General features: G+C 56.7%; 1 protein-coding gene across 3 annotated transcripts in view; it reads left to right on the top strand.

The window, feature by feature from the left end:
- Positions 1–16,632, top strand: part of ZC3H7B (zinc finger CCCH-type containing 7B) — a 53,787-nt gene that overhangs the window by 21,210 nt on the left and 15,945 nt on the right. For 2 of the 3 annotated variants that reach the window (XM_032645428.1, XM_032645427.1), the window contains exons 3-12: positions 2,933–2,966; positions 3,099–3,296; positions 4,147–4,305; positions 6,701–6,781; positions 7,597–7,653; positions 12,908–12,950; positions 13,599–13,792; positions 14,182–14,503; positions 15,360–15,430; positions 16,230–16,329. In XM_032645428.1, coding sequence (XP_032501319.1) covers positions 2,933–2,966; positions 3,099–3,296; positions 4,147–4,305; positions 6,701–6,781; positions 7,597–7,653; positions 12,908–12,950; positions 13,599–13,792; positions 14,182–14,503; positions 15,360–15,430; positions 16,230–16,329 — 1,259 coding nt within the window. The remainder of the gene's footprint in view (positions 1–2,932; positions 2,967–3,098; positions 3,297–4,146; positions 4,306–6,700; positions 6,782–7,596; positions 7,654–12,907; positions 12,951–13,598; positions 13,793–14,181; positions 14,504–15,359; positions 15,431–16,229; positions 16,330–16,632) is intronic. The other variant, XM_032645429.1, reaches the window with a different exon arrangement.

Genomic DNA, 16,632 nt, shown 5'->3' with positions numbered 1-16,632 from the left:
GCCTCCATGCCTGCTCCTACGCTCCCTGTTAATTCTCTTGCTTGTCTGTGCACATCTTATAATAAATCCCTAGTTCTTGCTTACTGAGCATGTCTTTCTGGCTCCGTGCTGGGCCCTTCACATCCATCATCTCTCTAATCTTCACAGCAGCCCAGTAAAGCAGGTGGTCTTGTCTCCATTTTGCAGATGAGAAAACCGAGGCTCAGAGAGGTTAAGAAACGTGTTTACAGTCACACAGCTATTAAGTGACGGAATTCTAACCTGGGTCTCGCTGACTCCAAGCCCACCTCTCTTTGCATTATTTGCCCCCTGTACCCACATGCCATGTTTGTTTTTTCATCTTTTTCTTTACACGTAAAATATTTTTACTAACGCTTTTCTTTTCTCTCTGAAATGGACCCTCAGAGGCATGTTTATCATGATGCTAATGAAGCATAAGCTCCTGGCCCCTCGCTCGCACGGGTCCTTTCTGAAGCCCCGAAAGGCTCCCTAAGCAATTCTTTGTTTCTAATTTTGTGTTCTTTTTCTTAAATACGACTCCCCACAGAACTGGGATTTGCATCTACACACCCTCATATACTCCCCAATTTTGTTCTCTCATAGAGACCTGCAAAACGCAACCTGCCTTTTCACCACAAGCTGGGTCCCTTTTCACACACACACACACACACACACACACACACACACACACACACAGAGGATCTGTTCCTGTTTATATTCACACACCACGCTCTCCTTCCTCAGCTTGCAGCACAGCCACTTTTCCTGGCTCTGGCCGGCTCAGAGCTGCCCTTCACTGGGGGTTCTTCTTCCATGTTGGGGAGGGCTTTGATTTTGGGAAAGTGCCTGAGTTTTATTCAGAGGCCAGTCTGGTGAACAAGGCAAGCCTTGGGAATTCTGTCTTTTTAAAAAATTTTTACTTTACATTGGAGTATAGTTGATTAACAATGTTGTGTTAGTTTCAGATGTACAGCAAAGTGATTCAGTTATACATATACAAGTATCTATTCATTTTCAACTTCCTTTCCCGTTTAGGTTATTACAGAGCAGAGTTCCCTGTCCTATACAGTAGGTCCTTGTTGGTTATCTATTTTAAGAATTCTGTTTTTTTTTTTAGTAAATTTATTTATTTTTATTTGTTTGTTTTTGGCTGCATTGGGTCTTTGTTGCTGCACGTGGGCTTTCTCTAGTTGCGGTGAGCGGGGGCTGCTCTTTGTTGCGGAGCACGGGCTCTAGGCATGCAGGCTTCAGTAGTTGTGGCACGTGGGCTCAGTAGTTGTGGCTCACGGGCTCTAGAGCACAGGCTCAGTAGTTGTGGCGCACGGGCTTAGTTGCTCCGCAGCCTGTGGGATTTTCCCAGACCAGGGATCAATCCTGTGTCCCCTGCATTGGCAGGCAGATTCTTAACCACTGCGCCACCAGGGAAGTCCCAAGAATTCTGTTTTTAAGTCACTGATTTTTGCAGAGCTGGAACTGTGAGCCCCAGACCTAGATCCATATCCCAGTGTCCCTGCTTCCTGGTGGTCTCAGTGCCTGCGAAATGGAGATGATGCCACTTCCCTCCCAGGGTCATTGTGCTTGGGATAAATGTTAGCCTTGTGTCCTTCTTCCCCTTCCCAAAGGGGAGCTCTGAGAAGGTTTAGCAACAGGCTTCTTGGGAACCCATAGGTTGGTCTCCTGAGGGACTGCTTTGCAGCATACATAGTAGGACCTGCTCCTTTCAAAATGACTGTTTCCTCACGTACCGACTTCGTGTGCTTAGCAAACGTTTATTAGGCACCTCTGGGCACAGAGCACCGTAGGAGCCATAAAGTGGTCTGGACAGGTGGGTGGATGGCTTGTGTAGAGCCTTAAACACCAGGATGGGGCGACCTTGAGGACGGGGTATGACCTATTGAAGACGAAGCTGATGCTGGAAGAGGAGAGGCTGGAGGTGGGAGACCAGTTAGGAGGAGAGTGGTGGGGCCAGTGCTGGGGCAGGAGGGACGGGCCCTGGTCTCTGACGGTGGGAGGCAAGTGAGAGGGCAGGTGACTGGCCCCTCTGTCATAATCAGGGATACCTCCTCCCCGACACACAGGGGACCTCCGGCATCTCCTCTCACCACTTGTCACTTACTAGCTTAGGCTGCTCTTTTTCGCCCAGGTGTTCGCGGTGGCTCCGGGCAACAGAAAGAGCCCCAGCCCTGCCCTCTGGCCCTGGCTCTGATCTGCTCTGTGACCTTGGGCAAGTCACTGCCCCTCTCTGAATGTCTGTTTTCCCCTCTGTGACATGAGAGACCAGAAGACAAACCCCAGCTCCCTTCCAGCCCTGCCATTTAGCCTCAGAGATGTGCCTCAAGGCTCCTGGGCTGATGCTTGCTTCTGTACTGAGCTGGCATTGTTTTGGCCATGGGCAGGAGAGGGTGCGTAAGACCCCATCTACTTTTCTGAGTCTGGCATAAGGGGTTAGGTTCTGAGTGCCGGGCCTTGGCTGGGGTTGTGTGGGTTTTGCGGGCAGGGACAGAAGTGCAGAGACTCCCAAACTAAGGGGCCCTGAGGTGGACTTTGGGTGGCACCCAAGGGCCTGCAGTTGCAGGTTTTGTCTGGGGGGACATGGTCGTTCCCAAGGGCTGGTTTCTTAGGCAGAGGACAGCCGGCTGGAGCTGGAGCGCTTTCTCAGCATCTGCACCTGGGAAAGCCTGGCTGCCAGGCCCTGGGGCAAACACAAGACCTTCATCCAGTCTTCCATCGGAAACAGAGGGCCAGCATGGTGTTGATTTAAGGAGAAAAAACTGCTATCCCCTGACCCCAGTCCACAAGGTGATGTCTGAGGTCCGAGCTGGGGAGCCGGCTCTAGGCACAGTCTCTAGTCTGAGGCTCTGGCTCCTGGGCCTCCGGGAGGCTGGGAACTCTGGGCCCACCCGGACCTTGCGTCCTTCTCCTTTTCCTATAGGTCGACCCTACCCCTGAAGCAAGAAGAATATGAGGTTAGCGTCAGGGGCTGGGCTGGGGGAAGGTGAAGGGCGGAGTGTCCCTGGCGGGGGGCGTGGGGCCTGGGTGCCAGGGCTGGGGCTGAGTGGAGAAGGCCCCCTGAGCCACCCTGCACCCTGCCCCGGCAGGCCTTTCTGCTCAAGCTGGTGCAGAACCTGTTCGCTGAGGGCAATGACCTGTTCCGGGAGAAGGACTACAAGCAGGCACTGGTGCAGTACGTGGAGGGGCTGAACGTGGCCGACTACGCCGCCTCTGACCAGGTGGCCCTGCCCCGGGAGCTGCTGTGCAAGCTGCACGTCAACAGGGCCGCCTGCTACTTCACCATGGTGAGCTCCTCTCCTGCACCCGCTGCCCTGACTGGGCCCCTGCCGCCGAGAGCATCTGCAGCTCCACCGTCCGCTCCCGTGGCTCTCGACCCCAGCGCACAACAGACACACCTAGAGAGCTTTTACAGGGCTAATACCTAATAAAAAAAGGTTGGAATGATATTGGTGCCTAAGCCCTCCCCCAGATGAGTTAAGTTAGACTCTCGGGGTGGCCTGGGCCCTGGCAGGAGTCTGTGAGCCGTCAGGGCTGAGGGCTGCTGCCCTCATCGTGTCCACCGCCTCTTTCTGCAAACCTCTCCTGCCCCTGCCCCTGGGCGCCTGCCCCCCTCACGCCCTCAACCTTACTCCTGTCTCCCGACTTCCAGCTTCCTCCTCCTTCGCTCCTCCCTCAGTCTCCAGCCTCCTCCTCTTCTCTGTCCTCGCTCACTGACTCAGTCATTCCTTGACCCTGTGGGAGCCCTGCCATGGGATCTGCAGAGGATCCAGCCCGTTCTGGAGAAACGGGTCTGCCCGATGCCCGTTCCCAGTTCCCACCGTTCTGCACGCTGAGCTGCCTTCCGGATTTCAGTCCGTGGTCTGCTGAGTGACCGGGCTCATCACTGCACAGTTTAAAGGCCTTTCCCCTCCATGTCCTGCCAGTGCCCCACAGCAGCCCCTTCAGCTGGACACACGGGTGCCCTCGACTGAGCCTGAACGCCAGAGCTGTTTCCCGGAGCTCTCCAGCCCCTCCCCGACACCCTCCTCCTCTGCAGGGAAAGGAGGCTGGTCCTCAGTCCAGGGGGCAGCGGGGTGGGCAGGAGGCTGGGGGAGGGAGGGTAACAGGTTGACCGGCCGCTGCCTGCTCCTGCAGGGCCTGTATGAGAAGGCGCTGGAGGACAGCGAGAAGGCGCTGGGCCTGGACGGAGACAACATCCGGGCGCTGTTCCGCAAGGCGCGGGCCCTGACCGAGCTGGGGCGCCACAAGGAGGCCTACGCGTGCAGCAGCCGGTGCTCCCTGGCCCTGCCCCACGTGAGTGCGGCCCTGCAGCCTTGCCCGCGGAGGCCAGGCTCCCAGCCCTCTGCACTGCCCTCTCTGGGGCCAGGCACCACACCTCTCTGAGCCTCGCTTTCCTCCGCTGAGACACTGATATTAACACCAGGCGTTGCTGAAAATACAGTGTGTATTGACCTACTTAATCCTTGTGACAATCCTTAGAGATAGAGATAGACACTATTATTATCCCCATTTTAAAGATGAGGAGACAGAGGCACAGAGAGAAAGAAACTTACCCAGGATCCCGGCTAGGGGCTGGCAGAGCCGAGACTTGAACCCAGGCAGTCTGACTCTTAACTTCCACACTCTGAGAGTACAGGGTTGCAGTGGGCACCAAACGGGGTGCCACACGTGCGGGGACCTGATGTCCAGGCTGTCATCAGGTAGGCACGGTCAATGGGAAAAAAACCAATCGAGTGTCTTGCTTGCCCCAGCCCACGCACAGCTGGGCACACAGCCCCTCTGCGTTCATTCGTCAGTAAACAACTGTTTACTAAGTGCCCACGGAGTGCCCAGATCTGTGCCTGTCAGGGACCCACAGTCTATTAGGAGACAAATGGAGACAAGCCTGGGGTCTAGGCCTGGCTTCACTACAGAGCCCTGGCATGATCTCAGACAAAGCACCGCCCCTCTCTGCACAGCAGTTCCACATCTATAAAGTGCCCTTCCTACTTTATCTCTGAAATAATGGGTGTGAAAGGGCTTGGAGAAGGGTAAATGCTGCCCAGGTAGGGCTGAGAGAGTTCAGGAGTGGTCAGGATCCTGGAGGGCTCCCTGGAGGAGGCAGGGCTTGAGTGGGGCTGGAAGAAGCCATTTGGGTGGGCAAAGCAGAAAGGAGGCTGTATGCACAGTGATCAAGGATGTCAGTTGCAGAGAACTGGCCTGCGTTTGGGTTCTAATCTTGAGTCTGCCACCTACTAGCTCTGTGACCTTGGACACACAGTTTAGCCCCTCTGAATCTTAGTTTGCACCCCTATAAAGTGGGGGTGGTAACATACCATGCATCATAGGGCTGTACTGAGGATGGAATCAGAAAATCACACAGGGCAGTTGGCACAGTGGCTAGACACAGTAAGTGTTCAGAACATTCACTGGTATTATACTTTCTATTTATTATTCTTGCTTCTCCAATGCAGTTTACTTCACCATTGAGAACCTCTCTTATGACCCAGTGCCCAACCTGTACTACATTCTCCAGCGTCTGAAGCAGGTCCACATCCAGGTCCCATGACCACCCACTCGGTGGGCAGGGTGGCTCTCACCCCACTGTACAGGTCAGGGAGCTGGGCCCCGCGAGGGCCGGTAACTCCCCTGAGGAAAGTATCCAAACAAGGACTTCTGGCTTCGAGTTGGAGAATTTCCCCACTTTCCAGTCCTTATGGGTAAATACTGACTGGGCCCTGCTCCTTGCTGGGCATCAGGACCAGAGGTGACCCAGACCCTGGACTCTAGGAGTTCGTCGGTGAGGTGGGGAGGTCGACGAAGGTACAGGATGTCACAGGATCCCCGTTGTCCCTTTGTAGCCCGGACTGCAGTCACTGTTTCTCTGCTTACTGATTGGTCTCCCCACTAGACTGGAGCCTCCGTGAGGCCTGGGCCCTGTCTGCCCTGTGGCTGTGGTGTCCCCGGCCCCTAGCTTGTTGCTGGCACACAGCACACAGAAAGTAGTACAGACCTGGAGGGAGGAAGGAATGCAGGTTCTGTAACAGCACCAACCATGGACCAGGCGCGTTCTAGACTTCACACGGCCTCGCTCCTTTGGGCCTGTGTTCCATCCCTGTGACCTCACTTGCAGAGAGTTCCAAGACATTTTTTGGTGAAAGAACCAAGTTGTAGAACAAATAATAGGTATGATATGATCTCACTTAAATAAAAAAAAGAAAAAAAAACCCACAAAGCAAAACTAAGCATCCTTTGTCGTCCATATGCGCGTGTGTAAATTCCCAGGTAAGATCCCTAGGGCAACACAGCAGCACTGTTGGCTGTGCTCCCCCTGGGGAGGAGCCTAGGGTGAGGGTGGGGCTGATCCAGCGAAGCAGTTGCTCTTCCTCTAACATTTCAGCCTTCTACAGTGACACTGTTACTTGACGAATTATGGAAACAAAAGGAAAATATTGAAATAAAACCCCCAAATTATTCCTGTCCACTCCCCACAACACAAGGAAAAACAGAAGCACGGGTTCCTGGCCCCAGCCCTACCACGCACTGGCTGTGTGACTGGGGCAGCCCACGTCCCCTCCCAGGGTCCTGCTTCCTTATCCGTAACCTGGGGTAACAGGGACCCCCCCCTTGCAGGGCTGCACAGGTGTCCGGAGCACAGCTCTTGAGTCAGGGCGGACTAACCACCCTACCCTGTGTCTTTCCTTCCCAGGATGAGAGTGTAACTCACCTTGGTCAGGAGCTGGCTCAGAAGCTTGGGCTGCGAGTTCGGAAGGCGTATAAGAGGCCCCAGGTAGGCGCTGGGGCCTGGGCGGGGATGGAGATGGGGAGACCTGAAGAGGGTGACCAGGAGCCTTTGGGAGATGTGCGTGAGGGGGCTGGGGCCAGGACAGGACAGAGGGGGTGACAGCAGGTGTTCTTCCCTGTGTTGGCTGAAAGCCCTGGGATGACTTCCAGAACCTTTTGGCAAAGGAAAGAACAGCCAAAGCTTCTAGCTCACCTTAGACACCAGCCGTTCAAACCCTCTCCGTCCCCTGCCCTGGCCGATTTCAACACCCTGGAGGTGGCCTCAGTTGAAGCTGGCGTCCTTTAGCCTCGTGTTCTCAAATCACCCCTGTGTGGTGCATATTTGAAATGTTGGTACCTGTTTGGCTCGTTCAGATCCACGTGCATTCATCTGGCTCCTACATTTGGCCAGGAAGCTGCACACCGGGGAGGGTATGGCTCTAGAATCTCTGCCGTGACCTTGAGCAAGTTAGTTCTTCTCTCTCCACCCTCTTTTCCGCATCTGGGATGTGGGGGAAATTATGCCCGCCTCAGAGGGCTCATGGGGGATCAAAGGGAGAGAGGTTTGAGGTGGTGCCTGGCACAGTGCCGGGCTCACAGTGGGAGCGTGTACGTGGAAGTCCTCTGCCCAGGCCATGGTTGCAGGAAGGAAATGCCTGAATCTGACCCAGGTGACTCCCTGCAGGCCTGGGGGCAGGGAGCTCAGAGGGCACCACAGACCCCACCCGCCTGGTCGGGGCTCCTCTGCTGCCCTGGCTGGTGGGACCCTGAGCACATTCGCAGAACCGTCATCTCTTCCTACGTCTCTCCAATCTCTGGCAGGAACTGGAAACCTTTTCTCTGCTCAGTAACGGCACTGTGGCTGGTGTGGCAGATCAGGTAGGATGGAGACCAGGACCCCGAGCCTCCCTCCCCAACCCCAACCCGCCCCAGGACCAACCTATCTTGGTTCAACCATCATGAGAGCTTTGGGTTCATTGTCTGGGATATAAATGACCGCAAGCAGCAGGGCCAGAGGTATCACACTGAAGGGTTGGGCTCAATCTGTCCTTGTCCCCACTGCTACAAGGCAGGCCCCTGCCTTGGGAAGAGGGGTGACTGACAGCTTGGGCCTGGGCCAGGGTCTTGAGGGTAGTCCTGGGACGCACAGCACCTCCACGTCCCAAGAGGGGCCTCCTGTGACCACAGGGGCAAAGTATGGGGATGAGCTGTGGCTGCCGGTGCTGGGAGTGGTCACTGCAGGGGAACCGTCGGGGTACCCTCACTCGTGGACCCCTGAGAAAGAAAACAAATGGCAGCAGGCAGGGTGGGAGTAGGAAGGAGGGAGAAAGGCAGTTGAGACCAGACCACCAGGCCTCGTCCTGGTTGGGGGCAGGAGTGGCAGGGCCTAGCACACACATCACACCCCACCGCCCGCCATACAGGAACTGCTCAGGTGGACTTGGGAAGGGACAGGCCGGAAGAGCGTGGATGGCAGCTGGTGCCCTGCCTCTTCGTTGTACGTAAGGGGAGAGTGAGGCACGAGAGTGAGGAGGGGACTTGGCCAGTGTCACACAGTTGGCCCCCGTCCCCCCAGAGCATGACAACACTTTCATTCATTCACTCAACAGACTCCCAGGGAACCACTTCTTGCCCCTGAGCTGCCACTGGGCCAGAGCTGAGTTAGGCGTGTCCTGGCCCTTGGGGCCTACTAGGCTGCAAGGGAGGCAGATGTGGACCTGCCTGTGTAGCAGTCATGATGGTTTGTAACCAAAAATCGTCAGGCCTGGCACCTACTGGGTCCTCAAAAAAAATACAATTAAGTGAATGTCTGAGTCTGTTCAGGCTGCTATAACAAGATGCCGGGAATTCCCTGGCGGTCCGGTGGTTAGGACTCGGTGCTCTCACTTCTGGGGCCTGGGTTCGATCCCTGGTCGGGGCACTAAGATCCCGCAAGCTGTGAGGGGCAGCCAAAAAAAAAAAAAGCCATGTATTAGGTGACTTATAAACAAAAGAGATTTATTACTCACAGTTCTGGAGACTGGGAAGTCCAAGATCAAGGTGCTAGCAGATTCAATCTCTAGAGAGGACCCACGTCCCGGTTCATAGATGGTCTTCTAGTTGTAACCTCACATGAAGGGCGGAAGGGATCTCTCTGGGGTTTCTCTTATAAGGGCCGTAATCTCATTCATGAGGGCTCCACTCTTATGACCTAATCACCTCCCAAAGGCCACACCTCCTAATACCATAATTTTGGGGGTTAGGATTTCAACATATGAATTTCTGGGGGACAGACATTCAGACCATAGCAGTGAGTGAATGAATACATAATCGCAAATAATTTCACAATGCCTGGAGGGAGGTGCTATTTACCCACTATTACAAAGGAGAAACTGAGGCGCAGAGAAGTTAGGAGACTTGTCTGAGTTCGTCCAGTATGTGCCAGGCACTGAGCTGGGGCCTGGGTACGTACGTGCTGAATAAAACCAACATCATCCCTGCCCTCGAAGAGCTCACAGTCCAGGGCAGATGGACACTAGCCGTTTCTGGTTACAAACCGTGAGGAGAGCTCTAAAGGCAGAGGGTGGGCCACTGGGCCTGGGAGGCCTGATTTAGACTGGGTATCAGCAATCTGTAAGCTGAGACCCGAAGTTGAGAGCAGGGCAGGGGCAGGGTGTGTGGGTAGAACAATTCCAGAGGGCAAGGTGTGTACAAAGGCCCTGAGGCTGGGAGGAGCTCAGAGTGTAGGAGGGAGCAAGTGGAGGGGGCCCAGTGGGGCTGGAACAGTGGATAGAAGCCACAGCACCTAGTCCCTGGTGAGGTCTTCATCGTAAGAGTGTTGGGAAAGCATTGAAGGCGGATAGCACTGATTTCGTTCATTCATTCAGAAGATATTTATTGAGTGCTTCTGTGTGCCCGTCATAGAATCGATCTAGGCACTGGGGACACAGCAGAGGGAGAAGCAGCCAAAGAGCCCCACCCTCATAAAACTTGGTCTAATTGGGGGAGACAAACAAAAAGTGGTAAACAAATAGTGACCAGTGCCTTGGAGAAGGGAGCTGGGGGGGCCAGGCTATTGGTGGGGGGGGGGTGGGTTGCAGGGTTTTTAAATTTTATTTATTTATTTATTTTAAACCTAACTTTTTTTTTTAAGATTTTTTTTTTTTTGGACCATTTTTAAAGTCTTTATTGAATTCGTTACAATATTGCTTCTGTTTTATGTTTTGGTTTTTTGGCCGTGAGTCATGTGGGCTCTTAGCTCCCCGACCAGGGATCGAACCCCCACCCCCTGCACTGGGAGGCAAAGTCTCAACCACTGGACCGCCAGGGAAGTCCCTGGGTTGCAGTTTTAAACAGTAAATAGTGAGAGGGAGATACTTGAGCAAAGACCCAAAGGAGATGAGGAGTGAACTATGAGGAGGTCTGGGGGACCAGGCAGAGGGAACAGCCAGTGCAAAGGCCCTGAGGCAGGAGTGTGCCTAGTGTGTGCGAAGAACAGCCAGGAAGCCAGCATGGCTGGAGGGGGCTGTGCAGAGCTCCTCTTCCCTCCTGCCAGTGGTGCTGGGGAGGCAGGGAGTCATCCAGGCAGATCCTATCCAGAGTTCCCAGATCTCGGGCTCCTGCCTCATTCCTGGAGCCAGAGAAACTAGGGCTCCCTTTTGTTTTCTGCTGATAGTGGCACGATTGTGCATTATAGGGCAACTCTGGGGAGACCCTGGCTGGGAATGTTATGGGGTATCCCCGTTCCTTCCTTCTCTTCCCACAGTGACTGCCCTGGTTCAGGTCACATCCCACTCTTCCAGGTCGTGGCTGGCCTCCCCTTCTCGTCCCCTTGACACTGTCTGGACTCCTCTTCCTGTCCCCCAACACTGCTGCTGGATGAACTCCGACAGCCTGGCCTCGTGGGGCTCTCCCCAGCTTAGAAACCCTCAGTGGTTGTAAATTAAAATATCTGAGGGACTTCCCTGCTGGTCCAGTGGTTAAGACTCTGCGCGCTTTCACTGCTGAGGGCCCGGGTTCAATCCCTGGTTGGGGAACTAAGATCCAACAAGCCGCACAGAGCAGCCGAATAAATAAACAAATAACTAATAAAGTATCTGTTTAAAAGTACTGTTATTAATCACATCCGGATACTGTAGCCTGACATTCAGGCCACTCCATGGTCTGCTTCCAACCTCCCTCTCTGTCCTCACCATCGTCTCCTCACGCGCCAGACGATGTGTGCACACCCATCCCCTTGGCTCCGTAGTGAGCTCACTTGAGAGCGGAGACTTGGGGGTCCTCTCACTGATGGCGTGGCCTAGAGGAAATGACATCATGTCCTAGCCTTAGGTCCCCTCTGTACAAGGGAGATGACAGTTGTGCCCGGTTCCCAGGGTGGTTGTGCGGATGGGATAAGGGCGGTGGTGCCCGAGGCAAGGCCAGTGCTCGCACCCCTTCCCTCCAGCCAGCTCACAGGTCTCTTCCGGGACCAGGGACAGGGAGCCTGCCTGCAGGTCCTCGCGGGCAGCGAGGGGGTGCGTAGTGTGTCAGCTGCTCATCACAGCAAGCAGAGTGGCACTGGGCACGTACAGCAGGTGCTCGGAAGATCTTTGTTGAATGACTAAATGACCATGGCCAAAGGGCCACAGCAGATGTGGGTGGAATGCCCAGCTCCACAAGGGCCAACCCTCGGTGTCCACGGAGTCTGCAGCCAGGGGACCACAGATGGTGCCGTGCATGGCAGTGGGTCTGCCTGCCAATGCAGGGGACACGGGTTCGTGCCCTGGTCCGGGAAGATCCCACATGCCGTGGAGCGGCTGGGCCCGTGAGCCATGGCCTCTGAGCCTGCGTGTCCGGAGCTTGTGCTCCGCAACGGGAGAGGCCACAACAGTGAGAGGCCTGCGTACCACAAAAAAAAAAAAAAAAAAAAAAAAGGAGGGCTGTGAGTTCTAGGATCAGACAGCCTGAGGCAGCCTTGTATTCAGTCTCACCTTAGATGTCACAGAGCCAGGCTGGCAGGATTGAGGCAGGTGGAGAGGAGGGAGCAGCTCGCACAAAGGCATGCAGGCAGGTGGGGAAGTGCACGCCACAGCCCAGAGCTGGACACAAGCCAGGCGAGTCCACTGGGGCCAAATGTGGAGGCCAGTGAACGAGAACACTAGTTTACCCAGACCAACGTCCTGGTGGCTTGGATTTAAAATTCGATGCTACGCATTTAACAAACACAGCACTTCCTGTGTGTCAGGCACAGTTCTAAGCTCTGTACAAATGTCAAGTGATCTCATCCTTTTTTTTTTTTTAAATTATTTATTTATTTATGGCTGTGTTGAGTCTTTGTTGCTGTGCGCGGGCTTTCTCTAGTTGCAGCGAGCAGGGGCTACTCCTTGGTGCGGTGCACGGGCTTCTCATTGTGGTGGCTTCTCTTTGTTGCGGAGCACGGGCTCTAGGCGCACAGGCTTCAGTAGTTGTGGCACGTGGGCTCAGTATTTGTGGCTTGTGGGCTCTAGAGCACAGGCTCAGTAGTTGTGGCGCACGGGCTTAGTTGCTCTGCGGCATGTGGGGTCTTCCTGGACCAGGGCTCGAACCCATGTCCCCTGCATTGGCAGGTGGATTCTTAACCACTGCACCACCAGGGAAGTCCCGATCTCATCCTTTTTACAGTAGAAGGAGGTGGATGACTGTATCATCCTCACTTTACAGACAAGGAAACGGGCCCAGAGGAGATGAGGAGCTTGGCAAGAACATAGGGCGAGCTTGAGCCCAGCTTTCCCTCCAACAGAAGGTCCACGGGTGGCAGTGGGATCCCACCTGGGCTGGTTCAGCCTGGGGCTGTAACTGGGGGAGGGGATACTGGTGATTCAGGAGTGGCACTTGCAGCTTTGAGCTGCGAACTCTCCCTGCCTGGAACATGCGTGGAGGGCTCTGTACAACACCTCCCTTGACGGGTGAGGAAACGGAGCTCAGAGGTTATATCCCTTCCCCTGAGGGCACTCCGGCAAGGGGCAGATGTGAGGCTTGTCTGACCCCACTCCCCCTGCCTCTGGCCTGTGCCCATCCAGCCCCCTGGTTAATTAGCATCAGCAGTAGTCACTTGGGGAGGGGCCTTGAGGGCCGGGCACTGTGGCCTTCCCAGCCTGTGTCTGTCTGACCTGCCCTGTCCTCTTCTCCACAGGGATCTTCCAATGGATTGGGGTCCATAGATGACATCGAAACAGGTAGTGTCCCTGACCTGAGGGGACGGGGTGGAGATGGGCCCTGGGGAGAGCTCAGCCCCTCCCTGCCAAGACCCCGGGAGGTCAGATGGGTCAAGCACCTGCCATCCCCGGCCCTGTAGACAGGGCTCCTGGGGGCTCCCTGCCCTGGGGACTACCTGAAGCATGAAAGAAAATAGTGGGTTCAGGAAAACAGACTCCCTTGCAGGGCAGGGAGAGCGTCCCTCCAGCCTGGGAAGGTGAGGGGCTGCCTCAGTTGGGTAGCAGTGGCCCTACCCCCTGCCGGGAGTCCACCTTTCCCCAAGTCCTCCTCTCCCTTTCTCTTCCTCACTGGCTTCCAGGAGGGGTCACATTTTAAAAGTGTCCTTGAGAGAGGGCATTGCATACCCCAGAGGTGGGCTATTCAGGCACTGACCAGGCCCATCGGAGGAACACTGCAGAATGAAAAGGCCCCTCTCCCACCCCATGGGGCCTCCCTTCACTACGGCCTAGCCTCCCCCGATGGGGTCAGGCCAGCAGGGCAGGCAGTGCTCCTGGCGGGAGCCAGGGAAAGGGGGGAAGGTGTTGGAGGAGACCTCAGGCCCTAGGACACCACCCCCAACTCCCACCAAGCAGGACCCCTGCAGCTACTGAGCCCACCCCCATCCACAGACTGCTACATGGACCTGCGAGGCTCCCCGGCCCCCCTCCCCTCCCCACCCCCCATGCCCCTCTTCCCTCACGTTCTGGACCTGCTGGCCCCCCTGGACAGCAGCAGCGGGGCCCTCCCCGGCACCGAGAGTCTGGATGACTTCTCCGATGGGGACGTCTTCGGTCCGGAGCTGGACACCCTCCTGGACTCGCTGGTGAGCCGTGCTGCCCCCTCCTCTTCCCGGAACCCTTCTCCCCGCCGGGACCCCATCACATCCATCCTCACGTCCCGTGTCGGGGGGAGGGAAGGCCCCATCTCACGTCGCAGTTGCAGAAACTGAGGCCTCGGGGGTAGGGGAGGGACTCGCTCTGGATAGAAACACAAAAGTGCAGAACGTGGGTCCAGAAGGGACTGTAAAGATCCCTGTGGCTCCACCTGTGGGACAGGTCGGGACTGAGGCCACCGGGCAGGGGCGGGGGGCGGGGCGAGGTGGGCGGGGTGGGGCGAGGTGGGGAGCCTCACCCGGGCCTGCCCAAGCCTGGGCCTGGGCGCTCGAGTTCTCCTCCAGCCCCTCCCTCTCCTCCCTCTGTTCCCACCTTGCAGTCTCTGGTGCAGGGCGGCCTGCCTGGCAGCGGTGTGCCCAGCGAGTTGCCCCAGCTGATACCCGTGTTCCCCGGCGGGACCCCGCTGCTGCCACCTGTGGTGGGTGGCTCCATCCCCGTCTCCAGCCCACTGCCCCCTGCCTCCTTCGGCCTCGTCATGGACCCCTCCAAGAAGCTGGCTGCCTCGGTGCTGGATGCCCTCGACCCGCCAGGCTCGGCGCTGGACTCCCTGGACCTGCTGCCGTACTCGGAGACCCGACTGGACACCCTCGACAGCTTCGGGTCGACCCGTGGCTCCCTGGACAAGCCCAGCTCCTTCATGGGTGAGACCTGGAGGGGCACATTCACCCCCACCCCCTGTGCAGTTGGGACTGTAACTCTTGTTTTGCCTCGTGGTCTGGGGCCGCGTCTTCCGGCTTTGTGTCTCCTGCAGTGTTCAGCACAGTACGGGGCTGAGGCCTGAGGGGCTGCATGTCTTGTTCAAGGTCAAAGAGCAGGGATGGGGTAGTCCAGGATTCCAGGCTTGCAGTGTGGTGCTCTTCACCCAGCCTTCCAGGGCCCTGGGTTCACCAGATGGGTGCGCGGATGGTCCTGAGGCTGGGGGAGGGGGTGCCAGGTCGTGGGCTCCTCCAGCACCGCTCTGACCTAGGGACCCCACAAGGAAACAGACCCGCCTGGGCCTCTGCAGGATCGGCTTTCCGACAATCGGACCTAGCTCAGGGCGCTCACTGCCAAGTCGGGTGCGTGGGGCTGCAGGGGGCACAGATGGGCTTCACAGAGACTTCCTGGAGGAGGTAATAGCTGAGCAGGGTCACGTGCTGGCAGAGGAAGCAGTGCGACACAGGCCTAGCGATAGAGGGCCTGGCGGATGAGCAGAGGAGTCAGCCGGAGGGGGAGTGGGTTGGGGGCCTTGAAGGCCTGAGGCTAGTCTCACCGGACCCGCGAGCCGAGCTGAGGAGCTCGGGCTTTCTCCCGGGGGCTGTGGGGGTGCAGAAGGTGTAAGTACAGGGTGGGCACGCCCAGGCTGAGACATTTCTCTCTCCCCGGGCGGTGGCCCAAATGGGAGAGGATGTGTGGCCTGGATGGCTTCTCCTAGTTAGAAATACGGGAGAGAAAGTCCTCGGAGGGTCCTCCTGCCCTTCAGCGCAGGGCAGGTGACCCCTGTGTCTTCTTGCCCAGACGAAGCCGACTCACAGGACCATCGTCCCCTGAGCGGTACTCAGAGACCAGCCCCCTCGGTGAGTGACTCGGTGAGAATCGGTGCGCAGGTACCTCGTGCTCTCCGGGGGACGGAGGGGAAGTGGTTGTGGTCTCCAGAGTCAGGGGTGAGCCCTCAGCGTGGGATAAGGTGCTGCATCCCCCAAGGAGGCCAAGAGCGGACGGGCCAGAGATGGTCTCTTACCAGCCCTTCCAAATCCTTCCTGGCCCAGCCATGTGCTGGGAGGGTGAGCAGAGGGCACCACCCGCCGTTGTCTGGCCAAATCGGACATCAAGGCTCAGAGGAGTTAAGTAACCTCTCCAGGGTCAGTAACATCCGTGGTCTCAGGACTCAGCCAGGTTTGAGTTGAGGAGAGCGCTTGACCAGGGCTTAGGTGGCCTGTACTCTGGCCTTGGCCTAGACACTAGCTGTGTGGCCCTGGGGAAGCCACCTAACCTCTCTGAGTTTTGCCTTCTTCCCCATCTGTTGATGCCTTGGGGGCTTGGGAGAAAGGATGGGAGTGGGGGAGGGCCTGTGCTTAGGCCCCAATCAGGGCCACTCCTGCTTCTCCACTTTCATGTTGGGTTTTAACTCAAGGAAAGGTTCTGGGCCAAGGTCGCTGTCACCCGTGCATCGCCACTAGGCTGATCTAATCCTGCTGGATTCTTGGATCATGTTACAAGGGGCTCCCCAGCTGGGAGGGTGGAGGAAGAGGGGTCCTGGGCTGCAGTTCTGCTCTTGGGTGGGATTGGGGGATGTCACAGTGCCCCCCAGCCTCTGGTGCCCAGGCTGGTTCTGGTGGCACCGGCCATCGTCCAGCACCCCAAATGGCCAACCTCCCCCTGTCACAGCCAGAGCCTTCCATGCCCAACACCGCCTTGCTCATCAAGAACCCCTTGGCTGCCACCCACGAGTTCAAGCAGGCGTGCCAGCTCTGCTACCCCAAAACAGGTAAGGTCACACCTTCATACTCCACCCTTCTGCCCAGAGATGCCGGGAATCTCAGGAGTGTAGAATCCCAGAATGGTAGAATCCCAGAATGACACAATCCAAGTGTACCAGTCAGAGATAAGTATGGGAAGACAGAAGCCCCACCAGCTACTCCGAGCAGACAGGGATGTCATGTGGGAGGCAGGGACTTTGAAAACTGCCAGAAAGCCTAGAGGAGTGGAAGCCCAGAGATTCCACCGGGCCTTTGGGCTACTTCTCCACAAGCTGAAGCCCAGAAGCCAGGGTCCGCCGCTTTCACACAGA

Source organism: Phocoena sinus, chromosome 10, assembly GCF_008692025.1.
Source record: "Phocoena sinus isolate mPhoSin1 chromosome 10, mPhoSin1.pri, whole genome shotgun sequence".
In the NCBI taxonomy this organism is placed as follows: Eukaryota; Metazoa; Chordata; class Mammalia; order Artiodactyla; family Phocoenidae; genus Phocoena; species Phocoena sinus.
The sequence above is the reverse complement of the archived record's forward strand: the minus strand, read 5'-3'. Positions and strand labels throughout refer to the sequence as shown.